The sequence below is a fragment of the Parasteatoda tepidariorum genome, chromosome 3 (assembly GCF_982258835.1).
Source record: "Parasteatoda tepidariorum strain Cologne lab strain chromosome 3, Ptep-v5.0, whole genome shotgun sequence".
Lineage (NCBI taxonomy): Eukaryota > Metazoa > Arthropoda > Arachnida > Araneae > Theridiidae > Parasteatoda > Parasteatoda tepidariorum.
Window position 1 is genome coordinate 62808990 of NC_141757.1, and position 21409 is coordinate 62830398.

Sequence of the window (21409 nt, forward strand, 5' to 3'; positions counted from 1 at the left end):
TACCATAGTAAGATAGAAACATTATGTATCTGTACACACAATCAAAAAGTATCTGCAAGCTCATAGTATTTTCGATAATAGAAAAAAGTTATGAAATATATAAAATCAGTTAACTATTTATAGTCTATTTTCGTTGTAAAACGATAGTCGAGTTGAGTTGTAAAAAACCCAGCTGATTGTAGGCTCAATCGCTACCGATTAGATCGCTAATCTTTGGGTTTAAGTGGCCCAAATGCTGACTTTCTTCTACCTTGCGTAAATCATGATTATGTCATCTGCTTTGTATCCCCCCCCACTGCAAACTTTTTTTTTATGTGCACGTTACTTTTTTCTATCTTACAATAAATATTAAAAAAAGTATCTGCAAAATTGAAGAATCACCACTAATATATCTACGTACAGTGTGCTATGTACAAGTTTAACCCCTTGACATACAAAGCATAATGCATTTGCTTCTTATGTCAAAACAATTGACGTGTCCCAGATGTCTTCAACCCGGAGATGCCAATTTGCTCTAGACAGCAAATAAATATTTTAAAGCAGTAGTTTATCAATTGTGATTCTTGGTTTAATAAATTCAATTTAGTAGATTTTTATCCATCACTTTTTCTAAATAATTCATAGGCTTATATAAATCGCAATTTTTTAGTAGTTATGTCAGGCTATACCTTTTAAAAAGCAAGCAAAAATAGTCAAATATTTGCAAAATTTAATTTTTGGTTATTTACCGTTTTTTTTTTTTTTTTTTTTTTAAATAATTATTTTGACGTGTTTGGAGCAGTTGGCATCTCTGTCAACATTCCGTTGCAAGTTGTTCATTACAGTGCAATCAAAGATAATTTCTGCATCAAGAAATGATATGTCAAAGGGCTAAAGCTTAAAACTTATTAAGAGTTTTAATAAATAACATATCACAATAAATTGCTAAAACTTGCTGTAAGACACTAAGGCTAATTTAAATTTTACAAGTTTTAATTATATGCAAAGTTAGATCTATTTACCAACATTTATTTGATTATAAATTTGTCTTAAAGTAAAGAAATCATCAAAATATATAACTTATTTGCCTGCATTCTTAAAAAAAAAATTATACTGACTAATTCTAATGCAATTATTTATTTAATTACAGTGGAAAGTCGTGTATCCGGAATCAGTGGGACTTCTGGAAGTCTGGATAATAGATTTTTCCGTATAATAGACCCCCAAGGTAAACAAAGCTTAAAAGGATCAAATAAACGATCTGAATCTAAGAAGCAAAAAATAAATAAATATTATTTTTCGGACAATAATGTTTTAGTATTAGAATGATATTGTATCAATAAAAAATATAATATTGGAAAAAAAATTATTATTTCGTAAAATATAGAAAACGAAAAAAATTTGACAGTTGTGAAAATATTATTTGCTCTCTCCGTCATTTTGAACTAGAACGATTCAAGCAAGAAGCAGAAATTCCAGTCATTCAATAAGGTAGTAGTAGGTGGAGGAGAAAAATTAATTTTCTCCTTATTTATATAGTGAAAATATGCGTAAAGAGGAGTTCGTTCAAGTTGAGGGCGGGGAAGTAACAAATTCTTATTTTCTCTCAGATCATTGGCTATCCATCAAGCATTACAGGGTTCCCACTCTATGATGAGATTGAAATTCAAGGACTTTCCAGGACTTTTCAAGGACCTCAACAAAATTTTCAAGGACCTTAATCTAAGACCAATTTTAAAAATTATTCTCTTCTATTTTACTAGAAGCAACAATGCCTGTTGTGGCAATAATTAATTTCAAATATAATACCTAAATGCTTTGCCTATATAGAGAGAAGAGAGTATATGTATTATGGACTAAAATTTATATTTTTTTAAAAACAACCCTACTGGTTTTACATATTAATTCACAAAATCATTTTCAGCATAATCTATAACTAATGGTAATGAGGTGTTAATGGTGAAATCCTTTAACCTTCCGTTAGTCGCGCGCACCTCACAGGTGCATCCCTACTGCACTTTCACCTCCTTTGCCGTCAATAGATTTTTCGGGGGGTCGAGCCTAATGTTATGTTTCTAACTTTGGATTACTCAAATGTCCGTGCAAAACCGACTTTAGAACATGCCGAAGGAGACTTGGAACCGCTCAAATCACCCCTCAGGTGCAGCGCGACCATTGACGTAAGTATTATGGATATAATATTTTTATGAATTAAAAATATATATTTTATCTCATTTTCAGTCCTACTCAACGTAGCAGGTATAAATGGTCAAGTTATATACACAGAAAATGGTTACGGAGTAAAAAACCGCAGAACCTTCTTGCGTTAATTGGTTGAACATCTTGTGATGGAGGAAGAGATCCGACGCGGGAGCAAGAAAAATTTATCTTCGGTACTTCGGTAAATAAGTTTTTTGATATTTATTTCTCTAAAGAGTCTTAAATTGGTAACAATTAACTATTTAAACTAGACAAAATTTCATTTGGCTTTCAAAAAATCAGAAACACCTCACAGGTGCAACGCGATTAACCATGTCGGAAACAAGTGCGCGACTAACGGAAGGTTAATCCTGTGTATTTCCATGTGAAGGCTGCATGAAAGACAGAGCTAAATCTTAGGTATTCCATATTCCATGACAATTCCATAACCCCCCTCCTCTCCTCTATTAAACATCGTTTCTGAAATTATTCATCCATAATTTACACAACCTTCTCTAAATGTTATGCAGCAACAATTCTTTCTGAAAATAAAAATTAGAAGGAACATATCCCATTTTCACCATGTTTAAAAGTATTATTCGTTATGTGTAATCCACAACTGCCAATGAAAATGATCTGGTGGGAATATTTCTCTTAATTCACACTGAAGCTTCTAATAGAATTTCCAATTGACATAGGGTCCATCCATGGATAATTGAAGTATTTTAGAGAGCTTTTAACCATCATCCATGCATTTGTAAAAACAGGACAAAATATTTTCTGCAGTTCCATGACCCATAAATTGGGAGGTAAGGTACTTAGTGCAAACTTTATTATCAATTCCTTACCATAATGTCCATCTGCTTAGATGGTAGAGACTGATTTAACGTCTCATCAAAGAGTAGTGTAGCAATCAACATTCTTCAGCTCATTTATAAGAATCCCTTTAAAGTATAGTGCCAATCCAAAGGAGCCCAAATAGGCTCACTTTGTGGCACTACAAAAAAATTGTCTGGCTATACAGCTATCAGCAAACATTTTGGAGAACAATTTACTAATCCCTTCGCAGGAGTTACATAAATAATTACTAGTGATGCACTTCAGATTCCAGAGAATTTCAGCATCAAGCACATTCCTTTTGAAGACAATGTTACCTCGGCCACTAAAGTTTCTGTTTCACATGGGGCACACGATGTTGAAGGAGTATTTACACCAGATGAATTAAATGTTGATGTCTTTGGAAAAAGAGAACTCAAGGCACGAGACTGCTTTTTTGTTTTACCTTTCCTTCATGTGTGATTTAAGAGCAGATTCTTCTATTTTCGCGATATTGATCTCCTTCATGCATAATCGGCACTTGACTTTGAACTTCTTTTTGGGCATCGATAAAATCCATTCTTTATAAGCTTGATTATCCATCCATTGGGGATTAAAATAGCACTTCCCAGGCATAACTAGTCTAAACTACATAACACAAATACGAAGCCGTGCCTTTGCGAATACGCTTTACAATAAAGTTTTGAAATGACGCAAACGAAAGGACAAGTGCGGATGGTAAAACGGCAAATTTATTGAAAACTACAAGGTACATATTGTTACGAAATTCGAGATTATTCCAGTTTCGATAAGAAAAGAGAAGATCTAAGCATATGCGACAGAAGATGAAGTGGAGTCTCGCCCCGAACGCATTGATTGTCTGCTGTGCTCCACGCGCTTGGCAGACACCAAGACACTAGGCCCGGTTAGAAACGGTGGAGTTAAAAAAACACGTGAGAGAGCTCGGGAACAAAACAGAAAGAACAAGAAAGATCCGCAGGTGTTTTATAAAAAGGGCCGCCGGCAGTTTTGGACAAATTCAAGGACCTATCAAGTTTTTCAAGGACCTAAGACGTTTTTCAAGCACTTTCAAGGACCTAAATTTAGCAAAAAAAAATTCAAGGACTTTCAAGGACCGTGGGAACCCTGCATTAAGACACAACATGCAGTTTGGGTTCTCTTTATTTTTTCTTGTATGTGACTGAAAAAATCTGCTAAAGAAAGAACATTATCCCCCCTTTTCCCCCGCCTCTTAAATATTAAATGGTATGAGGAAGAACAAACGTTTTTCAAGGACGTGTATCCTTTTAGACCTATTCAAATTTTCCATTTTGACTCCCTCTCCATGTTAACGCTTGCCGTGTTTACCCTTTCCCTAATACTCTAATAAAAAGGTTCCAGGAAATGCTTCTTTTACTAGCCAGCTGCACAGGAAAGAAGGGGGGGGGACTCAGTTGCACTCTTTTGAAAACAAATCCCCCTCTTTTTCCCGCAATTCAGAGGAGAAGCGTCATTAACGGTCAATGGACGGTCTTCTCTTCCCCTTTTTGTTGATTTATAGGTTTCATGCATAACTCACTAGAAGCTAGAAAAGGAGAGAAAGCCTGTCAAGATACTTTTTTTTTTAAAGATATGGGAAGAAGAGATGTTTGTTTCTTTTGATTGCTAAAAAGAGTCTGAGAAATCGACCCTTCTGGAAAAGGGAAGCCCAGATATGCGACGTTACACTGTATTTTTGCTGTTGATATTAGCCAAATGTCATTTTTGATTTGGTTCAGCATTTGGAATAGCAAACAAATGAAATTTGCAATTAACAAATATTAGAACAATGAACTGGGAAATATCAGAGCAATGAAATATGTTATTGAGAAATGCTGTGATAGCATTAAGGCTTAAAAAAATTGGTTTAAAAATACCTGTGCGTTAGAACAATAAGATAACTAAGGTCTGTTTATAACTAATTTAGAAAATTGTACATCACTCCAAGTACGTCTAATTACATTGTAAAATTTGAAAACTAAAAGATTTGAAATAAAATATAATATTAATACGAACAACATAACGCTTATTTCAACTAATTCAGTATTAACCAAGAAAAAAATACAAACCTCAAATTCTACCATAGCTTTCTTCATTGCTTCAATATCAAATAGTAAACATATTAATTCCTGAACAGGTTTAGGTAGTTTGGAATTATCACCAGGTTTAAGTTCTTTTAAGTGTTCACTATCCTATAAAAAACAAAAAGAAAAATCTTTTAGCAATTATCTAGCTTACATCTGAACTAAAATAACTTATCAGTTAAAATATTATTACCTGACCATAATCAATTTCCAATGGATACATGCATCCAGGTTTTTTCTCAAAATTTTTTCTGTTCCACCAATGATTACCACTTTTTTCTAAATAAATTCTTTCAAATTCAGAAATGGCATCACTGGCAGTAGGCTGAGCATCAAGTTTATTACCACCGATAGTTGTTCCTACTCGTCCCCAAGACCTAAATAACCAATACCTGAAAGAATTCGTAAAAGTAGAGTCAAAATTTCATCTAAAAAATTAAGATGATTTGTATTTAAAAGTCAATGCTCAACTGATCGTAGATTCAAAGGTAAATAAATATTTATCTACCAAATAAAGATTATCTACATCTTTGATTGCCAAGTGAGTGTCTTACAACTACAAGGTAACTAATTAAGAGATCTTTAAAAGCATCTTATGTCAACATGTTTTCAGTTTCTCTGATTGAAAAAACTCTGGTGGTTCGAGACATCTGGGAATGCTTAGCGCAAGTCTGCTTCATTGATGAAGATGATTATCCAGGAAATGGATGAGGAGGAAATCTAATGGCAAAAGGTCAGGTGAGTAAGGAGGATTACAAAGTTTCCCAGCATGAAAAAAATAAAACAACCTACAGAAAGGGTAGCCTATTGTTAGTCATCAAAGTAAGCTCCATCGGCATCCGGCATCTCTTGTCCACATGTTTTCAGTTGAGCAATTCTCTTGTGATAAAACTTGGGGAGTGTGGGACGCAAAAGAGTCAGACTGCTTAGCGCAAGTCTGCTACATTGATGGCCAATTTTGATGAAGATAGTTATCCAGGAAAACTGGATGAGGTAGCAATCTAATGACTAAAGGTCAGGTGAGTAAGAAGGATAACACGAAGTCTTCCGATCAAGTCAGTATGTGGCCCTACCACACACAATAAGCAGATGGAGGTGACAGACAATACGAGTACACCTTTACGATTCATCAGTCAGGGTGGCCACTCAAAACAGATTTCAAATTTCCCTGATTTTTCCAGGTTTTCCAGGTAAAAATCTTAAAATTTCCAGGTTTGCGTTTTTCTCCTTTTTTCTTATAAAGTGTAGGATGTGTACAGTCCGCAAAAAAAAAAGATATCACCCTGAATAACTTTTGTTCTAATGATCGGATTTTCACGATCTAAGCGTCGATCTTAATGGTTCCCGGGGGTGACCTCAAATATGCTAATTAATTAGTGCTAACTATTAATTAAGTTACGAAATCAGACACAAAAACGTACTTTCTCTGAATAAACATGTATTTTTTTTTTTACATATTTGGATTTCTAAGCTTCAAAATATAGGGGGTAGCCGCAATCTGGGAAATATGGTCCCCATAGTTTGGTGAGGAGAGCGATCCAAAGTTCGTACCCGTTAATGTTAATTTCACTTTTTACGTTTTTAGTCATATTTTCAAAACTAATGAATCAATTTGAAGAAAATTGCGCCCACTCATAAAACTCATTTACCCAAAGATAATTTCATGAAAAAAATAATTTTTAGTAATTATTAATTATTTTTTATTATTTAATTAAATTGAGGATGAAAAAATTTTGAATTATAAGGTATGAATTTTTTTATACCATAATAATCTACATATTTTTCAATACAAAAATCTAAAGTTTCAACTGTTTTTATTTATTAGAAGCTAAAAAAAATTAAAATTAATTATTTTTGAAAAAATAATTTGGCGACAATAAAAAAATGATTAAATGGGGCGATTAATATTAAAATGTGATAAACTTGCGAGGAACTTGACTTCTCGCGCGTAGTGTAAAATTTCATTCATATTTTTTTCGCTAATAATCGTTTGCTAATCCTTTTATTTTTATTTCTTTCAAACTATAAAATACGATGTTTCTTTTTAGTCATTTAATAATTTATTTGTAATTTAGTAAAGAAATTATAAATAAAGCATTTTGAATAAAAAACACTTTATTCAACGAATGTCTAGTTTTATAAAGGCGTGCTTCTGATAGAATATGATTATGCACCAGATTGTGCTTACTTAATGTGATTATTTTTTAATTTTTGATTTTCTTTTTCAATAACTGATACAATTTCAATAATATACATACGTATGCATAGATTTGGAATAATATACAGTAGAGAACCGATTATCCGGAACGATCGGGACTATCGCTATTCCGGATAACTGATTTTTCCGGTTTTCTGAATCTCTACAAAAAGCCGTTTTTTTAGTGTTAAACCCAACTAAAAAAAATAAATATTTGGAAATAATCTTAAAAATAAGAAAAAACGATGAGGTAATACACTAATGATTATTTCTGAAATGATGGTAAGGTAAACATCTTTCAAAAAAGAAAGAAAAATCCTAAAATCCTATTAGGAAAAAAAAAATTTTTTTTTAAATTGCGGTAAAATTTATCGAATTTCGTTCCGGTTTTTTGGTTTTCCGGTTTTCTGATTTCCGGATAACGGGTTCTGTACTGTATTTATCAATTTCTTGAATATATATTTTATAATTATTAATACGAATGCGTACTCAACATTTTTAATCATCTTAAAACTTCGCCCGGTGGCTGAGCGGTAGCGCTTCGCGCTGTCGTTCCTCGGGCCGGGGAAGGCTGACTCAGCCTTTCATCCCTTCAGTGGGTCGATAAATAAGTACCAAGCATGATTGGGAACTAAACACTGGGGGTTCCGCGTTCGGCTGACCACCTGAACGGAACATCTGTTCCTGCACCCCAGAGCCCTAGGTCCAGAAAACTGAGATGGGCACAGTAGGCCTTGGCCCTCCATGGGCTGTCGTGCAGCTGAGTTTAGAGTAGAGTTTTTTAAAACTTCTTTACATCTTATATATCGCCTTAATCTTAAAATAAATTTGTAAATTACCTGTCTGTGCGTGTTTCGCAGAATTATTTTTCTAACTTTTTTATTGAATTTTAATGCAATTTTTTTTAAATTCTATTATGTATATTTTTGTCCAATTATATATTAATCAATCGTTTAAGTACTTTAATTTATGTTTTTCTTTAAAATAAAATTACTTTTTAAATTATTGCTAAGTTCTTATTGAAAGAAAACTTAGAATTATTGCCAGCTATCTGAGAATTAAATCTTGTTAAGAAATTAAAAATATTCTACTGATCACACACAATATCATTCGAAGCAGAACAGCTGACTATTTACTAAAAATACTATTGTTTACGAAAAATGAAGATAAATTATTAATTTTATTTTTTTTATTGCTTCTTATTTATTCGAGTAATGAAAAGTAAATGCGTATGTGCGCACAGGGGAAAAATTTAACAGATTGTTTTGTTTTTTAAATGAACAAAAAAACTATGGGCATGCAATTTTAATTCAACATTCAAAGAAAATCTTGTGCGCTAACCCTTTTGTCTTAAAAAGTTGAAAATATTTGCTTTAAAAGTTGTTTGTATGATTTCTCAACTTTTGCACAGTTCAAAAAAATATTACTATATCAGGAAAATGTTTGATATACCTCGTTTTGTTAAACAACTACTAAAATAAAAAATTGTAAAAAGATTAGAAAAACGTGCTATTTTTAGAATCATCATCTCAAAAATTGTTCTTTTACTCCATTTGACTTTCTTCTTCTTAAATAACTTATAATCATAGTTTTAACACACGTTTTGAAGAAATTATGTAAACAAATTCCTAATATTTCGTAATAAAAAAACAAGAATATTAATGATTTATTTATACAGTGAAACCTGCCAAGTTGACCACACTTGTAAGTTTTACATCTGAATAAGTTGACCTCAATTATCAAGAACGGAAATTTTCCTACATAATAAAGAAGCAAAACCTTTGTAACTTGACCACCTGTCTATCTTGTATGTTGACCACTGAAATAAGTTAATTTTGTCTAGGAGTATTATGAAATTCTATTCTAAAACCCTCATAAGTTGACCAGAAAAAAAAATTCAGAAAAGTTTCTGTCATTTTGCAATGTATGTTAATATTTCACTTGTTTGGTGAAATAGTGTAAAAAGCTAATCTAAACCCTTTTGTGAGTTGACCATCTGGGGAAACTGTAGGGACTCAGCTTTTGACCATTCATTGAAAACAGGTGTGTTAGTTGAAAAGTTGCTCTTCCAGTTGCAATAGTGAGCAAATAGGCTTATATGTGTAGTAATAACAGAATAAATTTTGAAGTGTTAAAATAATTTTGTTTTGTTAAAGTTTTCAATGTTTTCGTGTTCTGATATTTTAAGAAATTATTTTTATTAAACACTTCACATGCATAACTAACAAAATAATTTTTTTTAAAAAAGTTAGTTAAATATTAAAATTATTTCTGTGTAACAAATTGAAGTTCGTTTAGGTTTAAACACATTTCTTGAGATATTCATTTGGCCATTTGCTAAATCCAGGGATGAGATTAGCCAAAAGGCAAAAAAGCTGAATTTCCACGATAGTAAATTTTACGCAAGCGCAACCCTTTAATAATAAATTTCAGACAGTTTAAGGTAATAAATAATGTGTTGACATACAATTGTGTACTAATCTATTATTATATAAATGATTACATTGATACTTAACATTTAGTAAAAAAAAAAATTACCAATTGAAAAAATAAAGCTGGAAATTATATTTTTCCTCAGTTCACATAAGAGACAATTATTACTTGAAAAACTACCTGGTTTAGCAAATTAAAACTACTGAGAATATACATTAACATATTTAATTTTTTTTAATAAATACTGTTAAGTGATTTATAGCAAATATGTCAGTAATATTACTTTTTAAATTATATTGGAAAAAAAAACTTTAACAATGGACCGAATCATTATGTTCATATTATAGTCTAATCTAACTAGAGCCCTCTAAAACATATCAATAACAGTGAAGTAGAAATATATAGTAACTCCTTATAACATACAAAAATTGCTATTTTAGTTTGAAAAATTACATGACAATCAGCAACTGTTTAGATAATTGTTTTTTATTTGATAAGAATTATGCATTTTATAGCATAAATAACAGCAATTAAAATTAAATTAAATTCCTTTTTAAGTGATTCAGGGTTGCCACTCAAATCTGACAAAAAAATTCCCTGTGTTTTCCCTGTACATATTATAAGCGATATATTAAGAGGAAACAACAATTACTGAGCTCTTGTGTGAGCTATAGTGGGCTTACTATATATATTAGTTTTAATTGCTAGAAAAACAGCTGAACATACTTAAATAATGCTATAGTAAATGAAATAGTTTAGTATAGCTGAAATATCATGGTTAAATATCCTATAGATTACGCTTTGAGTAGTCACCATTTTTTAAAAGACAAAAGATAGAAACAAAATTCCCTGTATTTTCCCAGTTTGTAAAGAAAAAATCCAAATTCCCTGTATTTTCCCTGTTATTTTAGTCGATTTTTAAATTCCCTGTATTTTCCAGGTTTGCCCTGTTCTCCCTGTGGAGTGGCAACCCTGTGATTGCTTTTGTTTGCTATATCTTTTATGTTTTCTATATTTAGTTGTTAGTCTATCTTCAATAATCTTGTGACAAATCCTATTTTTTCTTCTTTGCAAGCACAGAATGTAAGTTTTGAATATATTCTCTTCTAGTTTTTCAGATGTTGTAACACTTACATATACTAATAATCGTTGTTAGAAAAACAGTCACCTTTATAGTAACTAATTAAAAAAAAAAATTACTTCTTACAAGAATCGCGATAGTTGATCTTAAAATAGCGTGAATATGAATAACAATTATGGATTTTGAAATCACATGAATATGAAACTTGAAAATGAGAAAATACGAACTGGGATATAGAATTTTTAAAACACTTAAATACAAACCACGATTCATAATTTTTAGATCGCGTAAATACGAATCATGATGCGTATTTTTTAGATTGCATAAATAAGAATTATGATGCATAATTTTTAGAATGCTTGAATGCGAATCCCAATGCCTTATTTTAAAATCACGTATAAATACAAAAATCAATGTTTGATATTATAAACCGCACGAGCAAATCAAGACATAGAATTTTAAACTTGCGTGAATACGAATCGATACATAGGTTTTTAAAAAGGCGTAAATACGAATCACAATATCGATATTTAAATTGCGTAAATAAGAATCGCAACGTACAATATTCAAATCACGTGAATAAGAATCGCAACACGTTATATGAAAAGCTATGTTTGATATTAAAATCGTGTGAATAAGAATTGAGATATTAGCAGACTCCAAGCTTGGGACCTCAAAAAAGGCTTGTCGGAAGCAGCGTCGTTTGAACTACGAAAATCCGATCTATCTGGAGGGCGGGTAACAAATTTGGAAAATCTTATCTGCTGCGTGTAAAAGGGGAGAAAATAGCTAAAATAAGTAAAAATGAGAAAGGATTGGTAGCTATGTAATTTGAATTTTCTGTTTCTCTTTGAAAATCGGTGAATTTTCTGAAAAGTGAAATTTTTAGAAAATCTGAATTTTTGATAAAAAAAAAAAAAGCTGAAATTCAAGAGATAAAAGTGAAAAAAGCGGAAATCCGCTAAAAAGCGGAAAAATCTCATCCCTGTAAATCAAATTTTTAAGTCAAGTAAAAAAAAAATTTAAATGTATAGCAACATGTAGGAAACGAAAAAGTAAACAATGTCCCACCCCTTCTATAAGTTGACCACTTGTCTACGTTGGCCACTAAAACAATGCACATGAAGTGATCAACTTACACAAGTTTTACTGTAATTGTTTCATTGAACCAGAGTAGTTAATTGTTTTCGTAATAATCGGCCTTACAACTATTTAACTTAGATTCTTTGGACTAGGCGTCACTTCATGCATGTCTTTCGAGATTGAAATTTCAAAAATAAAATGTAAAAATTACAAGAATGCGTAAGCTGGTTTCAATTAACAAAAAAAAAAGGGACAAAATCGTTGGCAAAGGAAGTTATCTCATGAAAAGAGTGTCAGAGTTGAAAAAGTATTGTAAAAACTGTAACAATTGTTACTCTTGTTTAATTAAGGGTATTATAAACCTAATTTTCTTTTAATCATGTTTTTTAAAGAACTAACGAAAGGAGTGTGTAAATAACATCAACTCGTAATTTTCTTCGTGTTTTTTTTTTGTTTTTATTTATTATAATATTGATATATATATATATATATATATATATATATATATATATATATATATATATCAAAATACTTTTAAAATGCCATATAAACTTTATTAAGTTTTACAATTTTATCGAAAATAAATACCGTGATTTCTATAAAATTTTGCGATTATGCATCAGAATAGCTATCTTTTTTCAGGTCCACCTTTGCTTGATCACTTTTTTTTCCTTTCCTAAGAAACTCGAAGTGAGGGGCAAAAGCATTTAACCCTACAACTCTTCATAAATTTATGATAACTTATGAAAATTGGTTTTAATTCAAAACTGTCCGACAAATTACATTAAAACAGCTTTAAAAAAATAAATAATGTCAGATAAAAAGTCAAAGATTCTATAATCTTGGAGAATCAAAAATAATTTATTAATTTATTTAAATTTCCTTTTTAAAGGAGATTTAAAAAAAAAAAAAGCCCAGAAAGCAACGCGAAAAATTCTTTTGGTTGCTTAGCAACGAGAAGCACTATCTTTTCCCATCTTGTCATTCATTCAGTTTCTTTATGGTTGTTATAAATTATTTCCCCTTCTATGGCGAGGTAATTTGGCATATTTTTAAACCATCGCCAGATATATAAATCCTTATTGCGACCTAATTTACAACCCATTTTTTTCGAAATTTTGTCTACCCCCCCTATTTTAAGGGTCAGGATTCCAAATATGTAAAAAAAAATGCATGTTTATTCAGAGAAAGTACGTTTTTGTGTCTGATTTCGTAACTTAATTAATAGTTAGCACTAATTAATTAGCATATTTGAGGGCACTCCCAGGAACGATTAAGATTGACACTTAAATCGTGAAAATCCGATCATTAGAACAAAAGTTATTCAGGGTGATATCTTTTTTTTTTTGCCGACTGTACAAGAAAAGTGTCTGTATTATAAAATATCTTATTCAAAATGTCATTTTTTTAAACATATCTTGAAAAAATTTTTTATTTTTTTACAAGATATTTTTTTATTATTTTTTAATGTTCTGGCACAACATTAATTTTTAAAAAATTAAGACGTGAAGAAAATAATATGTTTAGCTTGCAGAATATATTGTTTTTATTGAATAATTTTAATTGTTTTTATTGAATTTAATGTGTTACTTTAAGTAGTATTTGCTCAAAGTGTACCTACAAAATGACAAAATCAGAATAACCAAAAAAACCTTGGATAAGTATTGTTTAATATATTTTCATTAAGGAAAAGAAAACCGCTTCAGGTGATTATATATTAATAATTTTTAATAATTACAGTGGCTCCCAAAGGTGCTCACTCCCTTATAACTTATATTGAAATAGGAAATAAAAATTCAATAATTAAAATGAATATTTCACAATGGGTATTTGATAATATGATGCATAATCTATTCTTAGCAAAACTGCACGGAATATTTTAAAAACAAAGCAAAAGTTAATTTTTTAATCAAATAGTAACAAAAATGTTACCCCACGAAAGTCATCGTACATTTAAATGCTTTGGATCTCAGAATTAAAATTATCGTCAATTGCTTTTTTTATTTAATTATTTTTCATTTCTTTATTAGCAAGCTAGTATCAAACCTATAATAGCAAAATTATATTTTAATTTTTGCTTGCTAACTCCGTAATATTTTATTTTATCATTTAAAAATGACTCGTGGTCGTAATAAAATAGACCAAATTTGATTATTTGTCTTCATAAGAGGCAAATCAGTAATGAATATGTTAAATTAGTTTACTGTATTCAATTGAACTGTGCAATATGTGATAAAATGCTTAAAAGAAGGACTTCATATCAGAGATTAAAATTATAAATTTTGTGGAAAAATTCATAAATTTGCAATTGAGTGTTGTAAAAGTTTCTGTAAAAATTTTAAAAAAATATTCTGCACGAATTTCACCTGAAAAAAAAACAACTAGTTACACATATTTTCAACCTATAAAAGCTATTGTAGATGCTAAAGAAAACTCCACTAAATGTTAATTTAACGAAAAATTAGATTTACTAATAGACTGAGTTTTTTCTTTAAAAGTGTATGATGACTTTTGAGGGATAAAGTTTTTGTCACTTTTTGATGATTGATTCCTTAAAAATAAATTTTTCCTTTGTTTTTAAAATATTTCATATTGTCATTTAAAATATTTCAGTTATGTTAAGATTAGAACACATTTTTTATCATTAAATATACATTCTGAAACATTAATTTTAATTAATGGAAAGTCTTATTTCATTGAAAGTTATAAGTGTATCAACACTTTTGTGAATCACTGTAATTACATTTCAATATAAAGCTGTACTGTATACTGCATTATACTGTATTTCATCTTACCAGAGCTTTTTATAAAATTCACTGATCATATTTTCCTTAAACCAACATCTTAAGTCAAATTTTTAAATAATGGTATCTTGAAATAGCATTTTTATTTTAAGAGATTCAGTATAAAAAAATAAATGTCAGAAATGTAAAATTGTCTAATTTTTTGTTCTATACTCTATAGAAGAAACAAAATAGATAAAATTCCTTAAAATTCATACTTTTTTGATTTTTTTTCTTATTTGAAATTAAAACATTTAAAGAATTCCAGTCTAAACACACAGTTTTTTAGTTTAGCATAGTTAATTGTTTTTGTTTGAACAACTGGAATCTTGTACAGTGCAGAACTAAAACACGAAGTTTCGTTTTCCTTCTCCTGTCTAAACACATATGAATAAAAAAAATTATATTTTATGTATATACATCATTTAATATGTTTCCTATATATTCCTTAGTCATTGTCAGCTTTTTTAGGTAAAATGAGGAATAGTTTTGAAACATCATCTCTGGAATGCAAGCAACATTTACGAACTTTCGATATTGTGATAATTATACAATTCGAATTTTGAATCAAATAACTAATATTTACCAACAAAACCGTAAAATTTGATATTAATACACAGTTAGTTCTAAAAAAAAACTTTTTTCAAAATAAAAATATACTATAAAAGGTTAAAATGAAATAGAAACAATTAGCATTAATGCAAGAATTGTAACAATTTGTCGACAAACATTGCTGTTAGTGATGGGGGGAAATGCGTGATTGGTTGGTTTGCTGAGAAAAAATAATTTACAGATTTCTTTGAATGGGAGCTCAAAAGCTTTCAGAAAAAGAGTGCAATATAAAATATATTATTATTAAATTATAACCAACTAATTTTTAGAGAATTTAATAAAGTTAAAATTACAAAAACATTTTCACTCATTTTGTCAAAATAGAAAAAAATTACCACTCTCAATTGCGAACAAACTTGAATCATTGTGTGAACACGGACAGAATTTAAAAACCGAATCCTAACCCCGTCCTCCACATCCACCATAATCTTTGCCTTTCCTAAATTGCACAGTCTGCATAGAGATCAAAGACATTTGCTTAGCAACCATGGGAGAATTTTATGTTGTATTCTAGTTTAACAGGGTTATAATGGAGCAAATTTTGATGAAAGCAAAGTAAGTTGATGATATTTTAACTGTTTGGAGATACATTTCCGTCTAAAAAATGTGGGTATAATGGATGAAACAATTTAAATTAAGAAAATTAGCAAATAATTTAAATTAGTGAAATTAAAAAAATATATAATAAAAAATTTCCAGCTTTTCTTTAAAATTTCCAGGTTTTTATCCATATTTCCCTGATTTTTCCAGGTTTTTTCCAGTATAAAAAAAATTCCCTGATAATTCCAGGTTTTCCAGGTGGGTGGCCACCCTGATCAGTGCATGTTTCTTCTGTTGCAAAGCTTGTTGCACACACTGTGAGGTCTGCAGTGACCCTTTAGTAGCAGCTCCTAGTGAATCACTTGACAACAATGCATAATCTTGCAAGGGTGCATAGAGGGACAGTATTCTGAGATGGCAACCTATGTTTCAAATTTGACATATTCAGTGACTCAATGCAGTTCTGATAAGTCTACTTTGAGGTTGTAAAGCAAATAGCATTGAACGAGTTCCTTCAATAATTCTATTTCTCTTCACTGCTGTAAGAGTGACCATTGATAGCAGTGCGAGGTGAAACTGGCATGTTTGAAACCATAAACAACATTTCCCGGGATGCCTCCTGACGGGGCGAGTCGGGGTTAAGCTTTATTGATTTACCTACCCTCAATTCATTCATTTTAATGGCTAAGCAAAAATGGCAAGAGCTTTATTGGTTACCTTATATAAAGCTTAAACACACTACAAAAAAAAATATATTTAATAAAAAGTAAACATACTTTGATTTTGAGTTGGATTCTAATATTTGTAGTTTGTAATAGGAATTAGAACCTTTGAGAACATCAACTGCTCCAAGAACAGCATTATAGATACTATCTTTTTTCTGATAAACATGGGCTTTATTTTCCAGACCTATGTAATTTTTAACATTTGATCAGTAAAACATCGTCAAAATAAATAACATACAAAAAATTGTTCACATATGTACATTTTTATATAAATTAGAACCTCAATTATCCATATGAGACAATGATAATAAAAATGATTTACAATTTAGACAATATGACAAATACTTCAAATTGCTTGCTTAACGCTACAAAATTAAAAAAAATAATGAAATTTAGTTTGCTTGTTTTTTTAAATATTAAGAAAATAAAGATTAGAAGTTTAACCCTTACGCTTAAAAAATTTTTTAAAATTTTTCTAATTACTTTTGCACCTCACAAAAGATTTTTTATATATAATTAAATATGGTATAAGCGGTTTGCCTAAGCACTAATTATACCTTCTTTTGTTCATAACTCAATTAAGCAAATCGCAAACCTTTCCCTAATTTTACTAGTCCGTAAGAAAGCAATTTTATGAGTTAGAAGGAATGGATAGTTTACTCACTAAATGTCAAACAGTAATAAATTAATAAAACTCTCAATTTATTTCAAATAATAAATTTAACACAAGTACTAATGTTACTCAAATTAAGAGTAAACTTCACTTTTTGAGTTTTCAAGAAAGAGAGTAATAAACTAACAACGCATTTTCATAACTTATCTATTTTTCATTCTGTTAACATACATTGTCAATAAAACAAGTTATTTATAAAGAGAAATCAAATCTTTTATCAAGATTTATAACATAGTTCATAGAAATACACTCAAAACTAAAACAATATATGAATAAATTTTGAAAACCTTCATACCACTATCAGGGTCAACTGCAGCTGCACCTTTGACAGTAACTTTCATTTTCTGGGGTGCACTTTTATAAACTTTTTCTAATTCTTCAGTAACTGTAATACATTTCATCCAAAAAATATTAATAAACAGCAAGAAAACCATTGATAATATAATTGTTTCATAACATGCAAAGTTCTTTTTTTTTTTTTTTACCTTTTGAATTAGTTTCTTTTTTCTCTTTTTTAATTCCAAACTTCAGAATTGGCTAAAAATTTAATATAACACAATTAAATGAATGGTTCAAAAAATGTTTAAAAGCATTCATCATATAAAACATTAGAAATACTTAAGTAATTATCCTCACTAAATCCTCATAGTGTTAATAAAAAAACATCTAATGGCATTTATAGTATGTTAAATTGAATGTGAGCTGAACAGCACTGTGTGACTATACTGAGTCAAACTTCAGGAAGATTTATAATATTCCACTTTTAAAGAGGAAAAATCAAACAGGGCTAGAAACCATACTCATCATAAGAGCATTTTGTCTAAAAAAGTAATTCAAAATGAAACAAAATAAAAAATTTATTTTATTGATAGAACAACAAACATTTTGTAGAAAAATAAACCATTAGTTCTTTTGTTTTAAAGGTCCAAAACTACCTCGATATTAGAGACTTTTAGTACTAGAGTTTTCCAGATATATTACCCCCATCATGAGATAATATATCCAGATATATAACTCCCATCATCACCATATATTACTCTCACCATAACAGACAACAAAAAACTAATATTAGCAAATCAAATACATACAATAATGAAAAATGAAGATAGTGTTTTGACACAAAATTCTTAATTATTTTAATTTTTCAACAAAAAAAAAAGCAATATGCAGTCAGTGAATACAAATTAAATTTGACCTTAAATCTGAATTGAAAAAGGGAAAGGACAAAGTTAATTTTATTTATCTAAAAATGATACATTAATAGAAAGAATTTGTTTACAAATTAAGAGAAGAGTTTTTTTATAAATGATCATCTTTCTTAAAATTGCAAAACAGAAAAATACTATGTAACAAAATAAAACAGGGTTCAATTAATTTCACAGTTAGAAAGTAGTCCCCAATTAAATGTTATTTCAGCAGATATAGGGTAAATTTAGAAAAATTTTGCATCAGGCCAGATGGAGAATTTAACTGGCCACTTTTTAAAGTAATTTTCAGAGAACATATTAAAAAACAAATGGGATGTATTTTCATTGAAAAATAAGTGGAAATTGGCAGACAATTTTATTTTAGTCATTTATTTAGTCGGCCAGGGGCACCATTAATTTTGCTCTCTAGTTTCATTAAAAATATAAATGTTCAGAAAACACAATTGAACTTACATCTCCACCCCAAGTGCACAACTTATTTTCTTCAATTGCATGAGGAATAGAGGAACCTTTCTTTATTGCTTCCAAGAAGTCAAGAGATACCACATGAATGTCTTCACAACTTGCTTTAATCACTTGTTTTGCATCTTTATCTACTTCCCCTAAAATGAAAGCAATTATAAACTTAGTTAATCCACAAAAACTGCACTTGATTATAACATTTATATTAAATAACCTAAATTTATTTTTAAAATTCTCTTAAAAGATGCATACAAAAAAAAGGTCTGTGAACACTATCAAATATGACCTTAAATTAAAAAAATAATGACCATAAAAGCTTCTAAAAAGAAGTTTTCAAACAAAATTTTTTTCCTTCTAATTATATGTTTCTCTCTCTCTCTATATATATATATTTATTTATTTAAAATTTATAAATTCAATAAATAATAAAATAGTAAATAAATATGCAATAAATAAAAGGTAAATGCCTGATAGAGATAAAAAAAAGTATTTATTTAATTTCCCGTTACAATCTTTAAAAACATCAGAATTGTGTTGTACTATCAAAAGGTTTTTTGATACTTTTAAAATTACTAGATTACTTATTATTCAAAAACTAGTTTTTATATTCCGATAAAGTCTGTAGAACTTCAACACTGGTTACTGGGGATATTGAAAACGACAAGATTTATTCAAAAATTATAATAATTTATAAAGAAAAATAATTAATTAAAAAAACCTTAATATAAAATAGCATTTAATAATCGTAAAAAAAATAATAATAATTATTGAATAAACTGGTAAAAAGTTACAAACTGCAAAAAATGATACTCCTTTGTGAAATACATTAAATGAGAAAAAAAAAAGCAAGAAATTCATTTATCATTAACATCCTAGCTCTGATAACAACTATTGATAAACATTATTAGTGAAAAGTGTGTTATAACTTCTAAACAACATTAATGCACCTTTAGATAAAGAGTTGCTTTCTCATCTCAAAACTAATTTTCCCTTATGTCATTTAATCAATGGAAATTGTCAAGCGAAGTAATTAACACACATATTTAACCCCAGTAGTGAATCAGCCAAAGGGCTTAGCATGTATAACAGCTGCATTTGATATTTATGCTTTACAAATACTTAAAGTGAAGACAGTAAAGATATTTTTAGTTAAGTTAAAGGATTCAAATAAATTTCAAAGCAGTAGTTTATAGTAAGTATATATGCTTAAATTTTTTTTAAAAAAAAATCAATTCCGCAATATTGTAGAAGTATTATAAAACTTGAATTCCTTAGCTTCCTAGTTTTCGCAACATTAAAAAAAAAAACTTAATCAACCTCAAAATACAGTTCGATTAAAACATTTTCATACAGTAAGAGTTACAAAACTTTTTAAATTCCACAAAAACCTCCATCAGAAATCTGAAAGCAATAAAAGATAAGAAATGAGCTCCATTTTAAAATATTTACAATCAAACACTTAAATTTTTATTAATTGAACTGTTTTAATAACCTTTCAAAAAAAAAAAAGAAAGAAAGAAAGCAAAGGATAGGATAAACAGTAAAGGAAAATCCTGTACCATGTGGCTCGACAACATATAAATTTTTAAAGTAAAGGTTAGGGTAATTGACCGACAAAGTAGATCGAGATAGTATTGAGCATTAGTGTTAAAGAAGAAATCTTTCATGTACTTTTTTCTTTAGAAAGTTTTTTATCAATATGTTTCAGATTTTTTTTTAAACAAGAGTTATAAAATTAATTCATGCAGGTATTAAGGTAAAGTCATTATGTATAGATACATATATATGAGATAAAATATATTTCAGAGAAATCTGAAATGAATAAGAAATGAGAAAAGTTTATACTAAAAATTTTTAAATTTGTAAGAATTAACAAGGAAAATTTCAGTTAAGTATTGCAATATAACTTATAGAAAATGAATTATTGTATGCTTCGTATCTGTCTGTAAGTGAGCACTACACACATTACAGTCATCAGAAAGCATGTAATTTATGGATGTGAATAAAGCATTTTCTGATTATCTCTGCAGAACATGCATAATGAACATCCAACCTCAAAGCTATCAGGGTTATAAATCTTTATACTAAAAAAAAATAAACAAATAATAAACTGAAAATTCAGTTGAATCAATTTTCTACTCAATTGAGATCCTACTAACTGATTAAATACTACAATTGAATTCTACAATGAATCCTTAAGAAAATCAAAATGCCACACTCGAAGAAAAATTTCCCTGTAATTGAATTTATTGATTGAAATTGCTATTAATTATGTTTTAATTTTCCAGTTATGCCTTTTTGTTGCTATACATAAAAAAAAATTTTAAAAAAAAAAAAAAAAAACACTTATATTTGCTACTTGAGAAAAATAAAAAAAAATTAAGACAAATTTGTTTTTGAAAAACAAAATTTGACATTTAAGTACCCCAAAACACTTATTAATTTTTCGTGACTTTTTCGATATTTTAACTGAATTCTCTAATATTCCAGATCAA

At 29.2% G+C, this 21409-nt stretch overlaps 1 protein-coding gene and 1 non-coding gene across 2 annotated transcripts in view; both read right to left on the reverse strand.

The window, feature by feature from the left end:
• Positions 1 to 21409, reverse strand: part of Parp1 (Poly-(ADP-ribose) polymerase) — a 53997-nt gene that overhangs the window by 11623 nt on the left and 20965 nt on the right. The window contains exons 12-17 of the mRNA XM_016050164.3: positions 18906 to 19054; positions 17730 to 17781; positions 17540 to 17629; positions 16623 to 16755; positions 5311 to 5509; positions 5103 to 5225 (exon numbers count right to left, since the gene is read on the reverse strand). Of these exons, the coding sequence (XP_015905650.1) occupies positions 5103 to 5225; positions 5311 to 5509; positions 16623 to 16755; positions 17540 to 17629; positions 17730 to 17781; positions 18906 to 19054 (746 nt within the window). The remainder of the gene's footprint in view (positions 1 to 5102; positions 5226 to 5310; positions 5510 to 16622; positions 16756 to 17539; positions 17630 to 17729; positions 17782 to 18905; positions 19055 to 21409) is intronic.
• On the reverse strand, positions 20837 to 20965 carry LOC122269135 (small Cajal body-specific RNA 8). The gene has a single exon (XR_006224996.1).